This window comes from Ochotona princeps, chromosome 15 (genome assembly GCF_030435755.1).
Source record: "Ochotona princeps isolate mOchPri1 chromosome 15, mOchPri1.hap1, whole genome shotgun sequence".
Classification (NCBI taxonomy): Eukaryota; Metazoa; Chordata; class Mammalia; order Lagomorpha; family Ochotonidae; genus Ochotona; species Ochotona princeps.
This window is the reverse complement of record NC_080846.1, coordinates 11,315,404-11,342,348: the sequence shown is the minus strand read 5'-3', so window position 1 is coordinate 11,342,348 and position 26,945 is coordinate 11,315,404. Positions and strand designations below refer to the sequence as shown.

General features: G+C 43.6%; 1 protein-coding gene across 1 annotated transcript in view; it reads left to right on the top strand.

Moving 5' to 3' along the window:
* Window positions 1-24,855, top strand: part of POLR3B (RNA polymerase III subunit B) — a 103,270-nt gene extending 78,415 nt beyond the window's left edge. The window contains exons 24-28 of the mRNA XM_004589579.3: window positions 10,658-10,761; window positions 11,330-11,496; window positions 15,450-15,563; window positions 20,080-20,253; window positions 24,442-24,855. Of these exons, the coding sequence (XP_004589636.1) occupies window positions 10,658-10,761; window positions 11,330-11,496; window positions 15,450-15,563; window positions 20,080-20,253; window positions 24,442-24,571 (689 nt within the window). The 3' untranslated portion in view covers window positions 24,572-24,855. The remainder of the gene's footprint in view (window positions 1-10,657; window positions 10,762-11,329; window positions 11,497-15,449; window positions 15,564-20,079; window positions 20,254-24,441) is intronic.
* The last annotated feature ends 2,090 nt before the right edge of the window (window positions 24,856-26,945 follow it).

Below are 26,945 nucleotides of genomic sequence, written 5' to 3'. Positions count from 1 at the left end.
GGTTTACTTCAGTTGAAATATATTTTGCTTGAGGATTTTGATGGCATCTTAAGAGTGTCATCTCAACTCCCTGTGAAGTCTTTCTGCATATTAACCTTTTCTTGTTCCCTGTTTCTCTCTCTGCCCCCTTCCTGCTCCAACCTTCACTTGGAGGGTTTTACTGTCTTACTTTCCCAAAATTCTGATATTCTGTAGATAGAATTTTGTTTTTTGTTTTTTGTTTTTTTCACTAGGAAATCAAGGCTCCTCCTATTCTGGAAGCTTGTGCCCTTTAATTCTTGGACACTGTCTGGCATTGTTTTGTTGATGAATTCCTTGTCATCTTTTCACATCCTGAGAAATATGATGTGACTGTTAATCATCACAAAAATACTTGCCACAGTTTGAACTTTCAGTTATTGGAGGGTAATTTATGTCCTTTTGGGCTGAGGTGTCTCTGACGTCACTTTACTCCTCCCCTTGAATGTCATCTGTCTGAAGTCCGAGGTGTGACAGTGGCACAACTTTTTGTTTTTGAAGTTTTTTTCCCCATTTGTAAATAAACTGATACATTGAAAAAAGTTCCAGGTGGAGAGAAGGAATCCTTCCGCATGTAAGTCGTGAGGCATGAATGAGCTTGGTGTGCTGAGGAACAGTAAAAAGGCACATAGAGCCAGGAGGGTCTGCGTCTGGCCTGGAACTGTAATTGTTCCCTGCTTTCTACTCACTTACCCTGAGCAGAGAAGGAGGACAGGAACATGCCCTACTGGGCTTTGTGGCCGAAAGAAAGAACTTTGGGCTTTATATTCTATGTATGATGCCGGGAGGAACCAGAGGTACTGCCGGATGATGAGTGTAAGCCAAGGGGTGACAGACTCTACCTCACAACTCCAAGGGCTCAAGCAGGAGGAAGATGGGAAGGGCAGCAGGGAGACCATCTGTGGTGTAAACTAGGAGAAGAGCAGCGAGAAGTGGTGAGAAGAGACCAGGCACTGGGGAGAGAACCAAGAGGACTTGCTGATAGCTTGGATGTTGTGACAGGAAGATGAGGTTTGCAGTCTGAGCAAGGAGTAGTGTTTGAGGTTAAGCAGGAGCAGGGGCTGAGAACAGAAGCCTTGGATTTGAGAGATGAGTATTGACTCCAAGTAATCAGGATGTTAGGTGATTGAAAAGAGGGGCTGGAGCTCCAAGGAGAGCTTAGGCCTGCAAGCAAAGTTAGGAGTCATGTGCATGGTATTGGTCCTCAGAGCTATAGTGTTTTACTTTTCTATGTTTTGATAATTTACAAGCAGTTTCATCTGTAGTCTACCCTTTGACCTGTGCTGTTGTTATTCCTTCCTTATAGAATGAGGAAATTAAGGGTCAGACGGATGAGCCACACTCTTAACTCAAGCCATAGTGGGGACCCCAAGGAGGAGCTGGGTCAGACTTAAAGGAGAGTTGGGTGTTGGCAGGCATGATGGGAATGAAATGAAGGATGTCATCCACAACATCCATATGGCATTTGCAAAAATAGTGAAACAAACTGAGAAATATTTTAAGGGATTGTGACTTTCCAGGTATCTGTGTCTTGCTGTGATTCCCACTGTGATTTGTTTCTGATTGGGTCCAGATGGAAGCCAGAGTAGAAGCAGTAGTTAGCTGAACTTGATCTTCATTCTTGAAATGTAGTCTTGGGGCTGGAGGCATGGCAAAGCAGATTTGTCGCTGCCTGCATTGCTGGCATCCCAAATGGGTGGCAGTTTGAGTCCTGGCCACTTCACTTCCAATTCAGCTCTCTATTAATGTGCCTAGAAAAACAATGAAAGATAGGCCAGGTCTTGGGCCCCTGCACCCATGTGGGAAACCCAGCCAGAGTTCTAAGTTCCTAGCTTTCACCTGACCTTTGCTGGCCTTTGCTGCCGTTTGGGAAGTAAACCAGTGGATGGAAGATCTCTATTTCCCTTGTCTTTGCCTCTCTAATTCTGTCTTTCAAATAGCGGACACATGGATATTCAGTCTGAGGGAACTGAACCGTAATTTTTACTTACTATATCCTTATGCACACTCTCCTCCATGTGGAACACTACATTTGTTGTTCTTCAGGTAATGTGGCCTGGCAGGCTGCCTAATTTGAGCATTTCTTAAAAGGTTACTGTGAGAAAACTATTGTTAGGGATTCTTTTTGTACATCTTATATGCATAAGATGTATGTTGCATATCTCTGCCTGATGCCTCTTAAAATTTCTTCTCTAGCAACCAGCAGAGTCTTGAAAATTAGTTTTACAGAACTTGAGTGTGTACCACTTGAGCCTTATTGCTTCCAAGGTGGTGGGATCATTAGGAACTAAATGAAACCAGTGTGGAGAAGCTGAAGAGCATTCTGTCTGTTGCATGCGATGAAAGAGCTCGTGTGGAAGAGAGTGAGGGCAGAGGAGTGGACCGACCAGACCACCGCCAGCAGTGTTGGTTCCCAGTAGGCAGGATCAGCAAGTGCTGTATTGTAAGAGAGTGAGGGCAGAGGAGTGGGTCGACCACTACCAGCAGTGTTGGTTCCCAGTAGGCAGGGATCAGCAAGTGCTGTATGGTAAGCAAGGATGAATGTGATTGCTCAGAGGAGGCCCACTGTAGAAATGCAAGTGTCTTAGCTGTTAAAGATGTAATAGGCCTTTCACTTTCCTCCCAAACAGAGGAGGACTAAGCAGAGAGCCAGGTAATGAGGAAAGAAAAGGTGTTTCTTTAGAAAAACAACAAAAAAAGATGGCATCACAATTAACCTGAAGACCTCCAGCTAAGACACAGGCCGATCTCCTTACTATGCACTTTTTAGTGAGGAAATTTCAGTTTCTTCCTGTAAGACCTTCATGTAACCTTAAGGATGCACAGCCTTTCAATTGAGGTCTTTGTGAAGTCACTTAGAACCTCCTCAGTGGATGTGCAGTGAATTGGCTGTGGGCCTCTCTTTGCTGAGAGTCCCTAGCAGTGTGCAAAACACTGGGTAGAGGGAGATGATTTAATAAAAGGTTGTGAATTTGTGTGTAAAGAGAAGGAAAACTATATTTTAAATTCAGTTGGGGGAAGTATGTTAACCCTGAAATCCTCATCTGTCCCAGGTGGTCTAGACTGCAAGAACTTTAGAGCAAAGCCCGGGTTTCCGCTGTTGACACAAAGTGATGCTCTGGAGGGAAATCAGAGCAGACCATGGGTCTAGAATCTTCTGTGTTTTCCCTTCTGTGTTCATGATTGTCTTTATAGATAGAGTTAAACATAGGGAGAGATATTTACGTATAAATGCTGGTTGTGATCATGTCTAGAACTAGACTTTCTGTTGAAACTGTGGTAATGTGTGTAATTGTCAAAATGAGGAAAGTCATTGGGACAACAGTATTTTGTCTTGTGTCTTCTTTTCTATGATGGTTAGTGCATTTATTAGATTTCCTGGGGGCTTTTTAGGGGGTTTTTTTTGTATTTGTTTTTAAAAATTCTCTGTCAAAGATTTTCTGCCAATCTCTGGAATTCCCATGTAGCATTTCTGTATTCAGGAAAATCAAATTATTATATTTCCAGATTTCCTCTGACTTTTGGTGTCATTCATGATGTGAGAGGAAAGAGTGGGCTCCTTTGATGTGGAGGGGGGGAAGAAAAGCAATCTATCACTTCCCTGAAAGAGCATTTCTCAGTCTCTCATGTGAAAAAGGATTAGCACCTCCAACAAAGGTCCTGCAGATCACAGCCTCGCGCAGCAGCACCGAGCAGGCTTCCTAAGCAGAGGGAGGACTGCGTCCAAGCAAGAGTGTTTGTCCTGGCAAACAGGAGACAATGGCATGCGCTCCCTGACACCCCACCCCCGCCACACCGTGCAGGACCAGACAGCTAAGTTGAAGGGAGTAAAGTCAACTTCTGTTTTACAATAAAAATCCAACCTTCTAAAAATGTAGCTTTCCCACTTAATGGTTTAGTGTATCTGTCTGTCTTTGGTTCATAAAAATTGTGCATAAAATTGTTGAAAAGTTCCATCTTTGCTCTCCTGGTGCTCAAAGTAAGTTCCATTCATGAAGCTTGCCTTTATTTTGCATTAATGCAAGTTATTTAGAGACCTGTTGAATTAATTTAGGGACAGTTTGATCGACTCTTTCTTACAAGAATAGAAAACTTAGTCTGGCTTCCCAATATGTTAGAGAACCCTTACAGTGTAGGCACGAAGGAGCTACGGGAAGAACCTGCTAAGTCACAAATGCAAAAAAAAAAAAAAAAAAAAAAAAGCTTACTTTTTAAATGAGGCTTTGTAACCAGCTTTGGTTTTGTCAGACCTTTGTTGGTTATTGCTTTTTTTGCTGAATATTTTGTTTTCTACAACAGAGCAAAAAAGGCCCTGGTTTGAAGTAATATCACCTTGTATTCTTGTAGCACTTGAGACTGTCTGAAATCCTCTGAAGCTTCAAACAGTCTGGACATCTCTGGCTCCCTACTTGGCTTGATCCCGCTTGAATGGGAGTTTCTAAGTGGGAGGGTAGAGGAGGCTGATGGGGCTGACAGCGTGAGCCCCAAGATAAGGTACATGATGCCAAAGCCCCCTCCCACTGTCCCCAGAGATTGGTCCCAAAAGAAATTTCATCAGCTCTTACTTTCATGTTAGGAATCAAGATTATTCTGTCCTCACAGAGCCCTTATTGTAAGAAGATTTTAAGTAACTTACTTTTTCAGAACAAGTTTTGGTCTTCAGTAGCTAGCCTGTAACCTCTGTGACCTTTCAGTAAATATCCAACTAAAGCTTTGAAATTAGGGTATTTAGTGTTTTATGGCCCAGAATAAAAATCTCCAATTCTGTTTCCAAATAGTGTAGCCTCAACACATTTTATTAAGCTCTTGACACATTCAGCCATGTGTATTTTGTAAAGTTCCTATGGTTATTGTTTTACAATAGCGGCTTCCAGAAGCATTGTAAGGGTTTCAATTAATCAGCCCTTTGTGTGCTTCGACTATGCAGATCTATCACAGCAAACCATTCAGCTGCTCCTGGGAAAGCCATGTAAAAACTGTATTGTCTTCTAGCGCCTCCTCTCATTTAGAGTGATGTTTTAATAAGAAAGCTAATCAAGTTTTCTTATGCATTATTTATCTGTTAACATGTAAGGAAGAGCCGAATTAAAATTATGTCAGCTGGGATGTAGCGAGTGATGGGATAGGTCTGGGAAGGATTCACCCACAGAACAAAGCTCCGATGATTCACCACTGTTAGTGGGCTCCCCTCTGCCCCTGGGGATTATTTAAGGTAGTGCTGTGAGAAAGAAAAGGAGGTTCATTCGCTGACTGGGAAGGAGGCGAGGAAGAAAGAAGCAACACCTGTGGGGGCCTTCGTGTTTTGATTTAGAGATTCACATTTGTGAAAGTTAAAGGCTCCTGGAGATGAGTTTATTCAAAGCAAAACATTTCATCCTTAGTGGGAACAGTCAAGCTTGAAAGCATTCCCGCCGCTGTTTTGGCCCCGTTTACCACCGTGTTCATCAGCAGTTAACACCCTCTCCCGCTAGCGCTCAGCAGCGTTATTAGGACACAGCGTCTGGATCGTGGTAAATGACCTGAACAGTCCGCGAAGGAGTGAGCAGGTCTCTTCAGCCCAAGCTTGTGCGACTGCAAGTGCTCCTCTTCATTAAGTTGGTCTCCTTCACTTAGCTCATGGCTTCCTGCTGGGAGTAATTAGTTTTTTCATATAATAATGATTCCTTGTGTTTAAATGCAGCCTTTCTCTAGGGATCTAAAAGTAGTTGTCAGAGATGAGCTCATCTGTTCCAACACAACTGCCTCATGAGATGGGTGCTCATTATTCCCATTACAGAGATTGGAGAACCGAGGCCCGCCCACAAAACGGTTCTCTGTCCACAACCCTAAGATGACATAGTTTCAGTTGGTCTTAAGGCCACCTGATTCCTGGATAGCCTGCCCCCCCGGAGCTCTGGGGGGAGGATTGGCGGTTATGAACTCTTCCCAGATGGCATTTCCCCAACCATTTCCAAACCTCGTTAATGCCAGACGCTGGTAGAGTGCTCTCAGCTTGACAGCAAGCCTTCTTCCTGCGCCATGACCTGGGGAACCATCACAGCAGCATGTCCTTCCTTCAGAGCCTTCTCTGACAGTTCCGTGTCTGCAGAAGGTACACGTGGGCCACTAGATCGTCTGGCCTGGTATGCTTGGCATTACCACAACATTAGGGTGTGGTGAGCTAAGTTGTATAAAGGCTCCCCTCTCCGCCCTTCCCCAGATGCCTGCACAGGCGCCCTCTGCCTTTCTGCAATGGAGGCCCTGCATCTCTTTCTCGTCTGCACCTCCTACCAACCACACTTGTCACACGGCATCTGCTCAGTAGTGACTACCAACAAAATAGGAGACCTTTTAGTAAGGACAGTTCATCACACAGATCCAGGACAGTAAAACTAGTTTGGGGGATGGGGTTGTTTTCTGTTTTGTTTGTTTGTTTTTTCCTTTGGAAGAGAGGCAGGCCACTGGTTAATACTGAGGTATCACAGCTGGAAACTCAGTCCAGGTCTTCCACATGGGAGGCAGAAACCCAAACACTTGATATTGGGGCTGAGCGTGTTTAAAACTACTGCCTCTCAGGGTGTTCTGTAGCAGTAAGCTGGAGTCCGGAGTGAAGTCAGGACTCGGACTCGAACCCAGGCAGACTACACTGCATGGATGGCACACCACTAGGCCAGATGCTCATGCCTAACACTGCATTTTTACAAAGTGAAAAATGAAATGAGATAAGTCAGTTGCTATTAATAGTGTTTTTAAAGAAAATTAAGTGATCTGGGCACAGCGCAATAGCCTCGCGGCTAAAGTCCTCACCTTGCATGTGCAGGGATTCCATATGGGCAGTGGTTCTAATCCCGGCAGCTCCGCTTCCCATCCAGCTCCCTGCTTGTGGCCTGGGAAAGCAGTCAAGAAGACTCAAAGCCTTGGGACCCTTCACCCACGTGGGAGACCTGAAAGAAGCTTCTGGCTCCTGGCTTCAGATTGGCTCAGCTCCAGTTGTTGCAGCCAGTTGGGGAGTGAACCATCAGACGGAATACCTTCCTCTCTGTCTCTTCCTCTCTGTATATCCGCCTTTCCAATAAAAATAAATAAATCTTTAAAAAAAGAAAAAGAAAATTAGGTGATCTATAAGGTTAATTGGGATTTTGCTGGCTAACCTCTTCTTCAGTGATTTCTGTGTTGTTCTGTAATGTTGTGGAACCAAAAATAGAAAATTGGTGTGGAAGCCTGCGATGTCTGGGTTGTGGCACAAAATGCTTTGGCCATGGGTGTCAGATTCACCTCTGCTAAGTGGGTCGGGCTCTCACACTTGTGGCTTCCTTGGGACCCTGAGCTGTCTCCCTCTACAAGTTGAAATTAAGATCGATGGGGATAGCATCACTCTTTGTTGACTAGGTGTGCAGTGTTTACTTCCGCTTTCTGCGACTCGCCGTCCCCATATTGTGTATTTTTGTTCAAAGTTTCACAGCGTTATCTGTGTTCTAATTCCCAGCCGGCCCCAAAGAGAACATGAAGTGTTTCTGGACTTGTTAAGCTGATGTATTTGCATTTTACCGCCAGGAGGCTGTGCTGTAAACAATGAGGTTGAGCCACCAGCATGAGCCAGGGGAATGAAATTTTATTTTAAAATCTGAAATGCTGTGTAAGCATTTAAGGTATGAATCGGTAATTGTCTGACAACAGCTTCCATTAGATATGGTTTATTTGTAGCCCGTCCTCTTTTCAAGGACCCAGGGGAGTGTTAACACACTGAAGCAGCCTGCATATCATTTACATTTTTTAACCAGCATTAAAGGAAAGTGACCCTAACTTTTGAGAGTGCTAAATGTTGGAATGGATTTTATGTCGCTGTCCAAGAAGAAAGCACTCTCGAGTTTTTCATTTAAAAAGAAGGAATCTTCTACTTTGAGTCAGAATTCAAACAATTTTAAAGCAGAGCAATACCTTTTAAAAAAAAAGTTCGCTCTAAGATTGAGAACTCTGTTTTTGCCCTAATGAATTCAGTGATTTTAAAAATCATCCATCTAATTTGAGATTCAAGATCATCAAATTCTGTCTAAATATTTTGTTTTAACTCCTAAGCTCATTATGGTCTCTTTGTGTTAACTTGTATTAAAATCTGTCAGCTATGGCTGGTCTCATAAGCACAGTCAGCGGAGCAGAATAAGTTAATTATTTACTTGTGTCACTAGTGCTCTTCATCTAATGAAATGCACAGCTGTGTTAGATCTGCAGTTGGATGTGTAGCGCCCATTGTCCTGCAAGTCAGCAGAGGGTAGAAGCCGCAGTGATGGAGAGCCCTCAGTTCTTTCTGCTGTTCTGGCTTTCTGTGTCGATTTCATGGATCTTTTATCATTCACTTTCACACAAAACAAACAACACAGGGCTGTCTGCTATGGGAACCATCTTGGCATATAAAAGGGCTTTCAGAGGCTAAAGTAATTTTAAGTTAGCTAAGATTTAATTTTTGGCTCACAGGTGCCCTTGGTTTGGAGGCGAACTCAGCTGTTCCTGGAAGGGAAGAAAGGGAAAAAAAAATCTGAAGGCTGCTAGCATGTATTTTTTAAAAAATGAAATATCAGACAGGAGCTGATAAGAAAACAACTTGCCAAAGAGGAAGCTGCGCGCTAAATATTAATCAGATTTCTTCTAGATACTCTGAGGGATTCAGATTTCAGGGCAATGAGCGCCTTTCATTTTAGCCGCACGATAAAGTTGAATTTGCTGCGTTAAAAACGTGGACTACTAACACAGTCTGCGAGTTCCCCTCCCCCGAGGAGGAAGGCGTCCTGCCCACTCACTAGGGCTTTGTACCTCCTGTTCCTCACTTCCACCTTCTCTTGGGGAGCTCAGGGGCAGCTTCCTCCTGAGCAGACGCCGGCGTCCCCCTGTGAACTGCTGCTTCAGGGGTGCCAAGGATTGTCTTGGATTTTGTTTTAAGAGGCTGTAGCTGAGTCCTCCATCTCCCTACCCTGACAGCCCAGGATCCTGGCCTCTCTTCACAAGTACCATTTTTGATGTATCGTTAAAAAAACTACTGAACAATGTTGGTGTCCATGCACCTAAATTTGCAGTTTGATCTCTTTCAAAGCAAATTTCCCAGTAGCCCTAGGGTTTTGTCCAATAATTTAAGTATGGGTAAGATGGATTTTTTGGAGGGCACACACTCTGCTTGGTTGAAATCCTTCCACATTGTGGCTGGAGTTAAAATCAAGTGAACAGAATGAGTGTTGCTGTACTTCACGTGGGACAGAATACATTCTTTATAATAAAGGATGCCATTGCAGCCAGAAAGTTTCTGGCTCCAAAGTTCAGCTCTACAGGCTGAGTGGCCATGTTGCTGATCACCAGTGAAAGTCAGAACATGAGTAGTCAGTATTAAATAGGCCTGGCTCTCCTGCCTTCATACTTTACCTTCTGGTGATGGTAACAGATCACCGAGATTTTGTTGTGAAGTGGTTTGGTTAAGTCAGAGTGAGCGGAATGGAAACTTTGAGAACAGGTTTTTTTGTTTGTTGGAAACTTTAAGCACAAGGAAAAGGAATTTTGTCATACTCCAGTAGAAAAGCATTTTCCTCTTCATTCAGTGCCATTGTACACTGTTTTCAAGTTCTGGACTATGTAGATGTGGTGAACCATCTAAATTCTGTCCCTGTATCTCCTCCCAAAGAAGAGAGAACAGAGAAATCAAGAACTGTTTAGCATCAAAACCCCTTACTAGTTACAATAATATTAAGGAAATAATAAAGTACAGTTAATTTAAGAGCACATCTGTAGTGTTTGCAGAATTAGCAGGATTTTGGTTTTGTTCTGTTTTCATTCTTAGAATTCCATTTCTAAGTCTAGCTTTTCCTCTAAGAATTATTTGGCATTTAATTTTCTTGTTCAACTTCACAAGTTCAATCAAAGATCACTTTTCTAATGTGCTATAAGCTATAGGAATTAAAATTCCTGCAGGCAGTTTAGGCTCAGCCAAGGAAGCCCTGGCAAGAATCAGCCAGGCAAGGGCGTGGGGAGAATCCCAGTACCTATGAAACTGTGTCACATAATACAATGTAATTAATGAATAAAAAAAAAAAAAACAAGAAAACAATCAGCCAGGCAGACAGCAGTCTGTGGCCAGAGGTAAACCTGTTAGCGCATCCGCTACACACATGCAAGGACTTCTGGTCACAGCTTCTTCTATCTACATTTTGAACACACTCCCTTTTTCCAGTCAGACCATATTCACTGATCACAGAGCTTGTGATCCTCATGTGTGGATATAGAACCTAGCAGGTCAAAGCCTAGCCAACAAGGAGCAGAATCGCTGCCAGGCTTAAAGCCTCAGGGATGTTGACAGGCCCCAAGGCTCAGCAAAGTCCCCAGTCTTCTGTCCCCACAGCCTGGCCAGAAGGGTGGGCAAGCAGTCCAACAACATCATAGTGTGTCGGGCCAGCTGGACAGTCTGCAGGCTGCGGTGCCTTTTCCGCAAGGAGACTCATTTTTGAATGAGTCTGTTTTTCTAGCAGGGGTGTTGGAAATTGCTTTTTGTTGCTCGTGAAGGCTGTGGGGAAGGTTTGAGAACAGTAGAAATCGCAGTGGTGGCAGGGACATCCCAATTAAGTACTCTAGTTTTCCTTTCTGCCAACTCGCTCAACATGACATGAAATTTTCTGTCCCCCAGGTGTTTGTGGCTTGATCGTGCCCCAGGAGGACATGCCATTTTGTGATTCTGGCATCTGTCCGGACATCATAATGAACCCACATGGCTTCCCTTCGCGGATGACGGTCAGTTCCTTCGGTGTTTCTGGGGGGCACTGCCTTGAAGGAGGAAAGCAGGCAGGTAGTGTTGTTGGAGTGAGTGCAGGTAATAGGCTCATGAGGCTGAGTTTGGGTTTTAGAGCCCTTGTATCCCCTGCTGGCATAACAAGTTCTGAGTCCCTGACCACTGCAGGCCATACTCCTCTGCGTAGCAAATCTGGGCAATGAACTTAGCCTTGTGGTGAACCTAAGTACATGTCCCTTCCATGGTTTACCTTCTGTACTGTGTCACCAGATGAATGGCCTTGGGTAAGTCACTTCCCTGCATAGAAGTTAAGTTACAGGAGTTATAAAAGAGTTGCCTCTTCTATAAACTGAAGGAATAACAGTACTTAAAGGGAATTTGAAAAGCATAAAATTAGTTCACACATGTCAGACTTTTTCAAAGGGTCTGTCATTCAGCAAGAGAGCTATGAATTTGGGCACTAATGATTTATCATTATTTATTATCAGTAGCAGGCATCTCCTTTTACGGAACTAAGCCAGAGAGTACTAGGCAAACAGGGTACTCACTGGATTTGCTTACTTCCCACAGGTGGGAAAGTTGATTGAGCTGCTTGCTGGCAAGGCTGGTGTGCTGGACGGCAAGTTCCACTATGGCACCGCATTTGGAGGGAGCAAAGTAAAGGATGTATGTGAAGACCTTGTTCGCCATGGTTACAATTACCAGGGCAAGGACTATGTCACATCCGGCATCACAGGGTGAGTGGGCTGTTGAGTCATTTCGAAGGAGGAGAATGATTTTGTTAGGACAGGAGGTAAGGTACCTGGGAGATTTTCCTTTAAGGTTTAGTGGTAGACCTCAAGAAGTCAACCTTAAAGCATCAGTGCTGAGAGCTGTCCTTTAGCCTGTGAGAGTTAGAGCTATGTGCTTTCAAGAACTGTGATGCAAGAAAATGCACATCTCCAAAACTGGTAAGTTGAGGAATGCCATTTGTGGTGATAAAGCCTGTATCAGTTGTACATACTACAGAGAGTTTCCCTGAGCTGCTTTACCATCTCTGCATTTCTGAGCAGGGCACCACATGCCGGTGAGTATCCCTTATCCAAAACACTTGGCATCAGAGGTGTGCATAAACATTACCAGTGGAGCAACTCCAAGGCAAAATGCACAATGCTCCCAAATCTAAAACTCACTGAGTGTCTTGTAAGCACTCATGCTGTGTATTTGTTGAGTGAAGCAATGCAGACAAATAAGTACAAACACCCCTCACCAACATGAAGACCTACCGTTAGGTGGACGGACAGGCCATTTGCAAGTGTTGGACTCAAAGTCAGTATGTTCCACACCTTACGGGGAAAAGAGCTCATTAAGTTCAGGAACTGGAATAGTCCAGCCTTCCTGCAGTGTCCTGCGGGGGCAGTTCATCCTGGCTGAAGTAGAACAGAGTCAGGAGAGGAGCATGGTCATCTGTCGGCCCGAGGGAGACAGTTCCCTGAAATTATCATAAACTATAAGTTTTTACAGCTGAGTTCAGGTGTGGACATTAAGCCTAGCAATTCCATATCCCACCCCACCCTCAGTTGGGAGGCTACATCCCACACTGGAGTACCTGGCGGCAGTCATGACTCTGCTCCAGATTGTAGGTCCATGCTAATGTGCAGGCATCCTGAGAGGCAGCTCGGGTAATTGGACCCCTCCTGCCTGAAAGACTTATTCCTGGCTACCATCTTCATCTTGGTCCAGCTTCCACTGTTGTGAATACTTTGGGAATGAACCAGTGGATGGGAGATCGCTCGCTCTGTCTCTCTTCCTCTCTCCCTCTGCCTTCCAAGTAACAAAAAAATTTAAGTTAGCATTGCCATTTAAAGCAGAATTCACTCTGGTTTCAAGGAACAAATTGTCTGTCTGAATTGAGACGCAGATATTTTGTGTGAGCTCCAACTCTGGGACACTGGGTTTATACCATCCTTCACAGGCTCTGAGCTCCTTGAACACAAGCCAAACAATATGGAAGCAACACAGATGGATCCTGTAGGTGTAACAGTGTTTGCTTTTTTTTTTAATATGGAGTGTTGTCTCCAGGGACAAAGTATTAGATGCAGTGACTTCAGCTACCACTTGGGGTGCCCACATCACACATCCGTGCCTGGACTGAGTTGGCTGTTCTTCCTACTCAAGCTGCTAGTGCACATCTTAGGAGGCAGCCTGTGATGGCTCAGATATGCGAGTCTTCTAGGATCCTGGCTTTAGCTTGGCCATGGCTGTTGACAGACATTGAGAAAATGAACCAGCAGACTAAAGCGTTCTCTTTTCTGGCCAATAAAATAAAAGTAAATAAATAAGAAAATTATCTAGCCAGGCTAGGATGATGTTGGTTTGTTGGGAATGTGATACTTGAAATTTCAGAGAAAAATTACAGCAAGGAGGCTGGCGTTGCAACTCAACAAAATTAAACATTGTGTGATGCAGGCTGTTGCACTTCTGATCCAGCTCCCTGCTAATGTGCCTGGGAAGGCAGCAGATAGTGGTTCCAGTGTTTGGATCCCTGCCATCCAAATGGGAATCCTGGATGGAGTTCCAGGATCCTGGCTTCAGCTTGGCCCAGCCCAAGTTGTTGGGGCCATTTGGGGAGTAAACTGACGGATGAAAGGTCTCCTCTCTCTTTTTCTGTTGCTTTGCCTTTCAGATAAATCTTTCCCAAAAGAGAGAAAGGGAAAAAAATAGCAAAAAAACTAATATTCCATTTCAAGATGGCTCAGTGAAATAGTGGGGAGTAGTGGGGAATAGATTTCCTTTTAGGATTCATAGTTGCTATTACTAAATAAGTCATCTTTCTACTTTTGCACCCAAAACATAATACAGGTATTGATCAGAAAGGATGAGAAAACACAGAATCAGTTTGGTAGAAACTTCTTGAACATCACTGTAATGAAAGATTTGGACAGATTGTGTCATGCCACTGTGGACAGCTGTTGTCTTTGCTGCAGTCCACCTGCTTGCCTCGAGGTCCCCAGCTAGAGTTTTCATGGCAAAGTTGGAAAACTACTTTTTAGCCTGTTTGATGATTTTGCAGACTGCAAACACCTATGGCTATTCCTTTTATAGCTTTGATCTCTTGTTTATTCTTGAGCATAGCTGGAAGGGGAAAGTTCCTATGGCTTTATTCTGTTGATGATGGAAGGACATTGGGTAAGAGTTCCGTAAATTCCATTCATTACCAGAAATGGAAAAAATTCTCAGTCTGAGCACTTTGTTGTACAGAACACACAGAGAAATTGTAAAATTACTATGTGACAGAACAAAGGAAACCAGGGTCTCAAAGATTTCTTGCCTGTTGTGCCTGCCACCTCTGCGGCCTGTGAGAATCTGGTAGCACAGAAGCCAGCAGAGTGGCCTGGTCACTGTGGAAGCCTTTGTGAATGAGGCTGATGTTACTGTGAAGTGCACCAAGCCAGCAAGAGCTGAATCTTGTTCACTGCCTGTGTGCTGTGTGTACTGCTTCATTTGCTCCTCCCATTCTTGACAACCTACCTTAGCCCAGAATTGGCTTATTTCAAAAGGAGCCAGTATGGCAGGGAGAGCAAGGGCTTTGCAGCCGCGCCGAGCTCTCAGTAGCCCGTATCAGCCTCACAGACCTTCTCTGCTTTTCTCTTCATCTTCAGAGCAGGGACGTCAGGGCTCTCTCCCTAGATTCTCGTGTGGATGCTGCTTTCCCTGTGGGGAGGGAAGTTCTGAGACTACTTTAGTTGCAGACTGAAGAAAAATGATTTCTTCTGTCAACACACTTGCATATTCAGTCACTTTAAAAAAAAGTTTTCTCAAAGATTTATTGAATCCACATGTATTAGACACCTGCTGAGCACCAGGTGTGCTCCAGTGATGGGGGAAGGTATGGACGTGGAGCTATAGGGACCAAAGAGACAGCACAGTCATCAGAGAAGGACTCGGTGTACACTGTAGTCCCCAAAAGGGCAGGGTACCCCGAAGGCTGAGGTTGAGATGTGTGGGATGGGAAGTGGACTCTTCCAGAGGAGATGAGCAGAGAAGGGCTCTCTGAGGAGAGGAGAGATTTGGACCTGGTGAACTGTTTCCTGGGATGTCAAAAATGTGGAAAGGCATGCACCAGGAGAAGTCCCCCATGTGTCATAAACTTGCAGACAAGAAGTGTGACGGTCCTGGGGCTGTGCAGTCTCTTTTGGGGGAGTGATAAAGCGCCTGATGTTCCTTGAATGGAATGACCAGGAGGAAATGAGAAGTGAGTCTGGGGTTAGCAGAAACTAGATTATCTTTGACTTTATGGCCATGACACAGAATTTTGGCAGTTTAGATGGTAAGTTTGTTGGGGAGTTTGTTGTGATTTACATTTGAGAAGGCATTGTCCTGGCTTGTTACATCAAGAATGGACTGTTGAGGGATGAGATTGGAAAATAGGAAAGCCAATGAGAGGACTACTTGTGGTAGTGCAAAGGAGTGGGTATGTGGCCTCGCTGATGTACATACTGTTATACATACTGTTTCAGCTGCTTATTTCTTTAGGAAGCCATTTCTATTTTAATGTAGCTGGAATGTTTTTATTTTTTCAGATCTAACCTTTTTATTTGCTCTGTCTTGCATAAGGAAGTAGGGACCAGTCGGGGATGAATTTTAGAAATGGGTATCACTTGTTTGCCCAAACATGGTTTTCTAACCCAAACACCAACCTGCCTTCCAGGGAGCCTTTAGAAGCCTACATCTATTTTGGCCCTGTGTATTATCAGAAACTGAAACACATGGTGCTGGATAAGATGCATGCCCGGGCCCGGGGACCACGCGCCGTCCTTACCAGGTAAGTGAAAAGCATTTGCAAGAACCTGTAGTATAGTCAGTCCACCCTGCAACTTTGAGAGAGAACACTAAGCAGTTTCAGTTTTTATTTTCCATATGTAAAATATGGAATGTTAGGTCCCAAGGGGGAAAAACAATCACATATGTAATATTAACTCAAAAAAGAAGTTACCAATTAAAAACGTTTTTCAAGCACAAAAGCAAACCCCCACTGAGGGTCTCATTGGTAGACCCTCAATTCTGCAAACCCCCTACTCATGGGGTTCCCCTGAGGAACCTCAACCTCAACCCATGAGGATTCTGAAAACTGCAGTTAAAACTAAGCTTATTTTGATGTGGAAAGTTTTGAAATCCATGCATAGTCTTTCAGTAATACACATTTCCATGAGTTCTTTGGAGTATGTGTATCAGTTCACCTTTGTGCACAGATTATATATATATAGGTGAAAACACACTCAAACCATGTTGGTACTTTTAGGAAGGCTATAATTGGAACATAAGGCTCCTATACTTGCATGTTTTCTTTGTGTCCAATTAATATTTGATGCTTGTACCTTTTTGTGGGGTATAATGTAATATTTCAACATATACATAATTAGGAACAGATCAGTATATTAAATCAGGCTATTAGCATTTCTGCCTCCTTTTCTTTGGACCCCGCCAGCTCCTACCTCCCAGTTCCTCGTACAAGTGTATACCTGACCATGTGCTGTGGTCACACCAAAGTGCTGTGAGACACCAGGACCCTACTATTCCTGTGTCTCTGTGTTCAGATACCCATTGTCTAACTGCCCCTGTCCCTTTTCCTGTCACCCTTGCTCTCCGCCAGTACCTGCGAGACCATCCACACGTGAGGGAGAATGCTACTTACTTTTCTGAGACAGCTCCGGGAGGTGAGGGCCCTTGAGGGCCTCCTTCCCAGTGGACCTTCAGTTCTAAGCAGCATATGAGTTGATGAGTGGGTCACTGTTGGAAAAGGGAATTACAGCTGCTCTCAGTTCTTCCTAGCATTCATTCCTGTCTTCAGATTCAGCCAGCTATGGATCAAAAATATCCCAGGAAAAAACTTTTGCCTATACTAGACATGTGCAGACTTTATTTTTTCCTGACATTATTCCCTCAAACAATACAGTGTATTTACATCAACTATTTACATTCCACTTACACCATATCCAGTGTTATAAATAATATAGAGATAACTTGGGGCACAACAATATGCTACATAATGACATAATGACATTTCAGACATAAGACCTCATCTGGGATACCTGTCCTGTGAAATTATAATGGAGCTGAGAATTTCCTATCACCTAGGGACACTGGAGCACAAAACATTACTCATATTAAAAAAAAACAAATAAGAAACCTATGCTAACATGTCTACAGATACAATTATGTAAGGCACATAATATTTTAAAGGTAGTGACTGTGTTATTGATGTGTATATTTTTTAATCATTATTTTAGAGTATATTCCTGCTGCTTACAGAACATCTGGAATAAAACAAAATGCTCTGGTACACCAGCAGCACCCTCCTGCATCTCAGTTACTGTGTCACTTGATGGCATCCTTTTCACTTGTGCTTGATGAAATCCCATTTTGTTTGCTTCGCATGGCTATAAGAGCCCCAGGCTATAGTCTAGGCGTGCAGTGGGCTCTGCCACCTACGCCTGTGGATGTATACTCTATGGTGTTCACAGAACAGTACACTTTTATTTCTCAGGACATATCCAGTTGTTATGTGATATGTGGCTGTATGCAGACAAATGTGGATTGAACACCTGAGCAGGTTTAAATATTGTTGTCCTTAAGGGAGCCAGGACAACTGTGTTGTTTCTTGTATTCTTGGTAATACTTTGTCCAGTAGTTCAGGGCAGTGGATCTCAGTAGAGGTGATTTTTGCCCTTTCCCCATACTCACCCGCCCTCAGGAACAGTTGACAGCATCTGCGAACATTTTTACTTGTTATGACTTGGCGGTGGGAAGGGGAGCTATTGTCACCCAGTGGACAGAGGCTGGGCATGCGACTTACCCTCCTGCAATTCACAGGACAGCCCCAGGCTGCAGAGAGAGTTCCCCCACTCGGTGGGACCCTGCTGCCCAACACGGGTGTGGACACGGCCTTCTCTCCACCCTTAAGCACTGTCACTCAGCCTCTGCCAGCTTTAGTTTTTCTCAGACGTAACGTGGAGTTGACAATACCTAACTCACAGGGTGCTGTCTTGATTGTCAGATCTTTAGATGTACAGCCCGCCACCATAGGAGGTGCTGCTCAGTAAGTGGCCACTTCGATCCACATGGTCACCAAGCCCTGCTTGGATGGGGTGGGGAGGAGTAAAGAGATAGGCCTTAGACCTGTGGGTCCTAGAAGCCAAGCGCGAGGCGTGGAAAACTCAATGCCTTGGCCACCTAACAGCTGAGCCAGATGTGTGTCTGTTTCGCTGATGAAAGAGGGATTCCGGTTAAGATGGCAGCTTCCTCAGCAAGGAGCCCCTCCTTGGGCTGGGGGTATTGCTCCCCCGAGTACAGTCCTCTCCTGAGCCGCCATTTCAGTAACAGCCCCAGCACTGTTTCAGAGTAACAGAAACACCACAGCACAACACATCTCCTATATATTGCTTTGTTGTGTAAGAGAAGTTAGGTTTTTTAAATTTAACTTTCTTGTCTTCATTATGAAAACTACTTAGGTTGATTTTTGTATACTCTGTTTAATCCAGTTAAATCCAAGAATTTTTTTTAAAAGATTTTTTTTTTTGTTGGAAAGTCAGATTTACAGAGAGGAAAGACAGAAAGATCTTCCATCTGATGGTTCACGCCCCACATGGCCACAATGGCCGGAGCTGAGCCAATCTGAAGCCAGGAGCCAGGAGCCTCTTCCGGGTCTCCCATGCGGATGCAGGCTCCCAAGGCTTTGGGCCGTCCTCCACTGCCTTCCCAGGCCACAAGCAGGGAGCTGGATGGGAAGTGGGGCTACCAGGACACAAACTGATGGAATCCCAGCACATGTGAGGTAAGGACTTTAGCCACTAGGTTATCGCACTGGGCCCAACCTAATGATTTTAATCTGGGTCTTGCCCACATGTGGTCTCCCTGCCCTTGCCTTATCTGATGCCTCAAGTGGAGGGAGCAGCTCCCTGTGACGGTCCCACCTGTGTGACTGTGCTCAGTTGTACGGTGTCTCCTGTGATGTGTTATTAATGTAGACCTGATTCTGACTTTCCCATGTGCAGTTTTTTTTTCAATGAATAATTTACTTAATTCATTTTTCCGTTGTAATATTCAATCCCATGATAAAAAAACTATTAAAATTGCTACACACAGTGGAATGCACTGTGTTCACCTTAATTATTTGGGAGACTAGTGACAACAACAGAGATTAAAATAAATACAATGCAGTGTGTGTCTCTACTTCAAAATCAAGGAAGGACTCCTAATGAAACTGTTAAGTATATCTTGACAATAGGATACTGGGCAATCTGCCATTGTCCATGCCCACAGTGTCAGGATACACTTAAATAATAGAATGATGGACTTAATGACTATTTATGAAGGACTATACTGTTATAATGAAAGATTCTATGGGATAAAAGCCAACCTGAGGTTTACGGTCCACCCTGCTCCAGGAAGCCCTCTGCGCACTCTCAATCCACAGTGAGCCAGCCATGGATCCCGCTCCCACTTTGTTTTCCTGTCGTGGCAGTTTGTGTAATCAGTGATGAAACGAGGTTATCTTCAGAATCCCTTAATTTCACCTCCATCACTGAGTGGTAGATATTTAAACTTCTAAGATGTGGTCAAGCCCAACAGATACTTAAGACATAGAGTCCATTCAAAGGACAGGCCTGTGTTGTCACAGTGACGAAAACTACTACGTGTAACACCAGCATCCCATATAGTCAGTGGTTTGTGTCCTGGCCGCTCCTCTTCTAGTCCAGCTCCCTGCAAATGGCCTAGATGGGGGATCTGGAAGAAGCTTCTGGCTCCTTTCTTCGGTCTCTCTCAGCTCCAGCTTGCTTTTTGTAGTCACAGACATCTGAGGAGTGGATGCCAGATCTCTTTTTGTGTGTCTCTGCGTCTGTCTGTAACTGTGACTTTCAGATAAATAAACCCTTTCTTTAAAAGGAGAGTGGAGGGAGAAGCCCTGGCCTGGCCTCCTTTGGGACCCTTTCTTCAGCCATTGTCTGTTCTGCTGAGTTTTCTACTTTAAATAACAGAATACCAAGATAGCGCTGGGAACACCAGACATTTTTCCCTGGTGCAAAGACTTTCCTGTGTTCCAGTGATGAGTGCCTGCACGGGTGCTGTGTGGTTATGTATTCATGTAGTACATACCTGTTCTTGTTTGAGTCTTTTTAGGATGGGTGATTTTATGCACCTTCACCAGTGTGACTAAGCAACAGCACTCTGATAAATGATTTGGGTCCAGGTGACCCAGAAGCCTTGTGCTGCTAGTCAGCCTGTGGTACTGCCTCTTTGTTTAATATTAAAATAACATGTTTGTCTTATGTCTTCCAAAGGCAGCCTACAGAAGGTCGATCCCGTGATGGTGGCTTGCGTCTAGGAGAGATGGAACGTGACTGTTTAATTGGTTATGGAGCCAGTATGCTTTTGCTTGAGAGACTAATGATTTCAAGTGATGCCTTTGAGGTTGATGTCTGTGGTCAGTGTGGACTTCTGGGGTATTCCGGCTGGTAAGTGGATTCTGTGTGTGTCTCACATCACAACACACTCATTGCCTCTTAAATCCTAGCTCAAGTATTGACCCTGGATAATACGCTTTGTCCAGGTTCAGCCTGTGATCACCAACATATTCTTCCCCATGCATTGCTGTAATCTGGAATACTGTCTGTCAAGGTTTTACTTGTCTAAATAACAGTCTGCTTTCTCACTACTAGAGTTTAAGCTCCCATTGAGTATCTACTTCCTCTCTCTCTTTTTCTTTTCTTATTGTCTTTTTTAATGTTATCTCAAATACCTTTCATATAGTATTTACCCACAGAAGTCCTAACTGATACATTGAGTATTTTACTTATTTGTAACCTCAAACCTGATGAACCAGGTAGGTTGCCCCAAATGGATAACAAAGCAAGAGGACCAGGGTCTGGTGCCCTGAGCGCTTGTTTCCTTTGCCATGGCCGGGTGCTTCACACCTGCTCTGTCAGTTCCAGGAAGACAGAACTAATGTTGGCCTTAGTCCTTCAGCAGGTGTTTCATGAGCACCTGGCTGCCAAGTGCCACTGCTGTTGGGTCCAGTAGTGACCACGACGGGAGTGGCTGCTCACAGGGAGCTCACTTCGCCTTCATTCAAGTGGTTACTTTCTGTCTGTTGACCCCTGCCTCTCCAGACTGGGACCTGGTCAGTGGTTGGTTGAAAAACAGAAAGAAAAGGCAGTGATTAAATGATACCCTGAATTTGTGAAATTTCCAGTAAGTAAATTAAAACCTCTTTCAGACAGATTATCCCAGCTTCTTTCCATCCTTAAATGTCAGTTTTAGGTTGAAGAAAGCAAATCAGGAGTTCAAAACGGGGGATTCTTTGAACCGTGCGTATATCTTGCTTATTAAGTAACAAAACCTTTTAGCCAGTTGTTGCACGCTTTGGGTGTAGAAGAGTTGGTGAGTCCTCTATGTGCAGAAATCTCTTCATTTACGAGCTAGCAGATGAGGCGGCCTCTGCAGCCCATCCTTTCCATCTGGTCATGAAGAGGGGCCCTGTTGTTCTGGGACTTGGCCTGGCCCTTTCTTGTAGCAATGAGATGGGGCTTTGTTTCAATTGTAAGATGTCTGTTCCTCTTTTTAAATGCATATTGAGCTTGATTTTTTTAGTCTAGGCTGTATGGCCAAAAAAAAACAAAAAAAGAAAAAAGAGAGAAGAAATAACGTAATAGGTTAATGCCTGGAACCTAGTTCTACTAGGCTAAGTCTTCAAACTTGGCAGGAGGGTTTTTAAGTAATTTACCTTGAAAGGGTAGGACAGAAGAGCCATCTCATTTTAAAAAGGGGTCATGAAACTTCAAAAAGGGTTGGCTTTTCTTTTCCTCCTTCCTCTTGCCCTCCCGAGAAAAACAGCAGTAAACCAGACTCGCATCTGTGCTTGGCCACTGTCTTCCTCCCCTCAGCTGGACGCTCAGGGAACTGCTGATGTGAGCAGGACCTTCTGACAACGAGGATGCAGCCCTTAGCCTTGTCCCAGAGCCTGCTGCATTGCTGTGTCACTGTGAGATCTGGTGTCAGGGTCCACGGTTGATGCTGGGTGTGTTCAGAGTACTCTGCATCTGAAATCCTTTGAAAGAGAACTAAGTCAGGTTATACAGTTTGAAGGCCTTGGCAGTAATTAAGCTAGAGCTTAGTATACCTACGTTATGTGATTTTGATTGGGCTGCTCACACTCATTTCTGGTGGTCCGACAGCCTCCTTGCCCGCTGCTTACTGGCCAAGGAGTGTAATGATGCTGTCCTTTCTCCCATGGTTACCTGCCGCTGGGGCTTGTGCGGGAGGGAGCAGGGCATCTGTGGAGGAAGTTGTTCTTTAATGAGGCTGTGTAATTAGAGCAGTTCAGAACCTTGAAACTGGCCTTTTGTCGGTGATTTGCACATTAGTAAGGCATTGCTATGGGGATGTTTACAGCAGGGCTTGTTCCACTGAAGGCATGAAGGGCACAAGTCACAAAAGAGAGGTTCAGAAAGAAAACAGAAAAGAGAAAATCCCTATTAAGATAATTAGCTTGCAGCACATATTTTTCTGGACAATCATTTCCCATATGAAGCCGTAGCCTCATCTTTTTGCTGCCTTTGTTCTGAAAAAAAGAAAGATCAGTTTAATTTCCTTGTTCACATGAAGTTTCTACCTTTGGAAGTTGTTCAGACACAGGGTAAGGTAATTGTGCACAACTACACACTCATTGAATATCTTAAGTAGTAGAAAATATTTCATGCTAAAGAAGATTAGTGGGCTGTCTGGATATGAATCAGTTCATATAGAAATCTTAAATTGATTAGCTTGAAGTCAGGGAAATATATGAGACAAGGAGAATCAGCAAGAACTTAGCCCAGTTAAATCCATTTCCCCAATTTAAAGCTTGAATGTGATTCCTGAATGAATGAATGAAAACCCTGGCTCATTAAAGTTTTATATCACTGGTTGCTTAAATGATCCCTGTGCAGGGGAAAACATTCCAAAGTTCCAAAAATAATAGCATTTTAGTGACTTCAGACAACTGTAATTGACATTAGTTATTTAATTTTTGTTATTTGATCACAAATCCTGTTTTAAGATTTATTTTCTTTTTAATTTGAAAGGCAGATTTACAGAGAGAAAGAGAAACAGAAATATCTTCGATCCTCTGTTTAAATCCCCTACATGGGGTTCCAAGGACTTAGGCCACCTTCTGCTGTTTTCCCAGTTCACAAGTGGGGAGTTGGTTGTGAATGGTGCAGCCAGGATATGAAGGAGTGTCTATATGAGATACTGGTGCTTGAAGGTAGAGAATTGGCTTGTTGAACCACAGCACCGGCCCCCACAAACCCTGATAATAGAAAATATGAGTGTACACACACACAAAAAGTCTTTAGCACTTCCCTTATTATTGCTGAACCCTACTTGAATCCCCCTTTTATGCTCCTGTTTAGCAAACTGCTCTTCACTTTGCAGTGTCCTACACACCTTATAGTGCGCATTATCACTTGGGGTAGCTACACAGAGTCCTTCTGATTGAAAGACCTTTAAACACAGAACCTTTGGTCATATATGAGGTTTGATTTATGGCATTACAAATAGCAGACTGTGGCTGAAAACTATACTATATGTTCATCTTGGGCACTTTTGTGCTCACCTGATCCAAGAATCTGCACATCTGTATCTCCTGCATGTAGGCCTTACTTCTCCCCCCTACTACCACCCTGAAACAACTAGTCTGTGTTTGTCCACTAAGGACTCTCCTCCAAGGTTCATTAGCATGGGCACCTTGTAAAGCTTCTGCTGCAATTGTAGTTTTACCCCCACCCCCTGATATCTGGAAGACCTAGTTTTCTACCTATTAAATGTCACCATATGTACTTGGATACCTAGTGTTTGAGATCCTAATTTGGTCTGGAGCTTGGAAGAAAAATCCACTTTCTTTCAGGACCTCTTGTTCAGTTTAGTTACCAAGACCTAAGTTCAGTTCACCTGCTGTTCTGAAAGAAAAGAGAAAAGAAAATCCTAATTGGAATGGCAGGCATGTTGGTTAATACAGGGCATATTGTAAAAATTAAGCAGGAATATCTGCACATCCATATTCTAATTTTACATAAGGTCTTGCACATTGTCTGTACAGTAGCTCTCAATACCGATAGAAATAACCAGGCTTGAAGAACTCTAGGAAAATTTAACGTTTGACTAGACATCACCCTGTCGTGTCTTGTCTTTTTCCATTTGACATGGACTATCTCAGGAACCAAAATGTCACATCGTGACTCAAATATGCTAGTGCTATGGATGCTTTTCAAATATATGGAGACCAAAAAATCTGAAATTTTTTTAGAAAAAAAAATCTGAATCTGAGTAAATTTCCAGTGCAGATTTATGGGACTCTTTCTAAATTAACATGTAGGCAGATGTTTTCCATTTGAAGGAGAAAAATCTAGAAATGTGGTAGTAACTGAAGTTGTGTACTTTTAAAACCGAAGGGAGTCATGTTCATTTTTCTTTAACTTTGCTTCTATGCATGTCTCTCCATATTTTCTGGGTATATATGTACATATTTAATATTGTGACTGGACACTTGTGAATAGAAAAATAACTAATTTGAATGAATTGTGTACAGAATACTCTCATTTCCTCCATAGAGGCCTTCGTTTCATCATTGCTGTCCATCTAACACATGATGGCTTGGGTTTCAGGTGCCATTACTGCAAGTCATCATGCCATGTGTCTTCCCTCCGCATCCCGTATGCCTGTAAGCTGCTCTTCCAGGAGTTGCAGTCTATGAACATTATCCCCAGGTTAAAGCTGTCCAAATACAATGACTAAGGATGGAAAAGATGAGTGCCGAAGACACTGATAAACATCCGATGCAGTGAAAAGCAGGAAGAATTGAGGTGTACTTTTGCTCCTGTGAATCAGTCCTGTGAATGTTGGCTTGCAGAAACTACCAAGAAAAACCAATGGTGAGAGTTTTTTAACACCAGAAAATGAACTACACAATCTTCACCAATGAATACCAAGACATGAGAGCATTGCTGACCCAGGGACTGAAACCAGCAAGACTAACAAGGAGACATGGCATACGGGACAAATAAACTGTTATTTATGTACTAGAATCGTGTGCTTGCCTCATAAATAAGATTGACTCCTGACGACCATTGGTGTTTAAATTTCAAATCAGCTCAGCTCCAGCCTTTGCAGCCATTTGGGGAGTGAACCAATAGATGGAAGATCTTTCTCTCTGCCTCTACTCCTCTCTGTAAAATTCATCTTCCTTTCCAATAAAAATGATAAATAAATCATTTTAAAAAAAGGAAAGAAAGGCAGAAGATGTGAAGGATTCCTGTGAAGTCATTAGCTCAGCTTCTGTTGAGGTGGCCACTTCTGAGCGGAGGAAAGAGGACTGTGTGCAGCCAGCTCAGCCATCAGTGAAGCAATGGCTTCCCTACCCAGTACTGTGAGGCAGTAGGTGTTCCCCAGAACTGAATATCACGCATATACACCCAAACCTTGTCATTTTAAAGATTTATTTTATGTTTATTGGAAAGACACAAGCAGGGGCTCAAGAAGGGAGGTGGGGCATCCAGGAGACAAACCGGAGCCTATATGGGATCCCAGCCCTTGCAAGGTGAGGATCACACTGGGCCCAAACCTTGTCACTTTAGTCCTGGTGAAATGCAGTAGGTATAGTGCTACCTTATTAAGCAAAATACCTGATGGATGGTTTTGAACCTCTGTGATGATAAACCCACAGTCATGTGATAAGCATCTGAATGTCACTTCTTGGATTTTTTTGTCACTTTCTACTTAGAAAGTGAAGGTCTTACAGCCACGTCACTGACATGTCACATGGAAAATGTTCTCAGAATATTGATAGCCATTTTTCTTTCTGTCTTTCCTCTATAAAATCTGCCTTGCCATGAAAAAAAAAAAAGAAAAATCAACCTCATTTTATTTTCTTCCTAGTGGACATCTCTAGTACCAGTCAAGGTGGGCAGGTCTTGCTCAACCATCACTTCAGAAACCCAACAGGTGTTATAAAGGCAGAGGCATTTTGTGCGTGTGAATCATTGGCTATGCCAGTTATTCCTTCCTTTTGACTCATTCTGTCATTCTCCAAATCAGTAAAGCATTAAAGATTACTGAATCCAATATACAGTCTTGCTGTCTTGGGGGCTGTTAAAGTTATCTGTGATGATCTTGACTGGCTGTGTTGTGCCTTTCCCAACTGCCAGCTCATTCAGACATGCGCTTACCCTCCAGGCGTGGCAGCTGTTTCACTCAGGTGTTTGGAAAGCTTTTGGGGTGTGCCTGAAGCCTCCACTCCATCAGTCCACACCTGCAGAAGGCATGGTACTGAGGATACCATGTCCAAGAAGGACATGGCCTTCTTTGGTCCAGTGGGAGAGGCTGAGAAGCATCAGCCAGCCCTATGGCTGCATCCTTCCCTCAGTGAGGGAGTGCCCAGAGCATACTGATGAACTATGTCCTGGGAGTTTGGAAACTTCCCTGACATGATTCTCTCCACAGCTGAGGAAACTATGGCAAAGGCTTCCAGATCAGGCCTCCTCACATAGAGGCTTTGTTCGGATTTTCTCCAGGATTACAACTTTTAGTCACCAAATGTGACCATTTTTTATAAATTGAAAAGTCATTGGTTGTGTTTCTTATGCATACTTTTCAGAAAACCATTCCAGGCTACTCTGGTCATCTCTCTAACCTTCTAGGAGACTCTAAGTTTATGAGCTGTAGGAACTGTCGGTTCCCAAGTGTGACACTGTTGGGAGAAAAATAATTCTGTCAGGTTGGTAATGTAGAAACCACCTGAGGGACAGGCGTTTGGCACAGCAGTAAACATGCCCACTTGGGATGTCCACATCCCATATTTGAGTATCTGCTTCAAGTTTCACCTCCCCTTCCCATTGTAGCTTCCTACTATTGCACATAATCGGAGACAGCAAGTCATGGCCCAGGATCTTGGGTCTCTGACACATGGGACCCATTAAGTGTAGGCTGCTGACCTAGCCCTTTGGAGAGTGAACCAGTAGATTAAAAAAAAAAAAAAAATCTTTCTCAATTTTATAAACAAGTAGCAGGTAATATGTGTGTGTATCTTAAGAAAAATAACACACAGTTTTACTACTTGAGAGCAGAAAGGACAGATAGACCCCCCACATGCCCTAATTTGCTTTCTAATTAT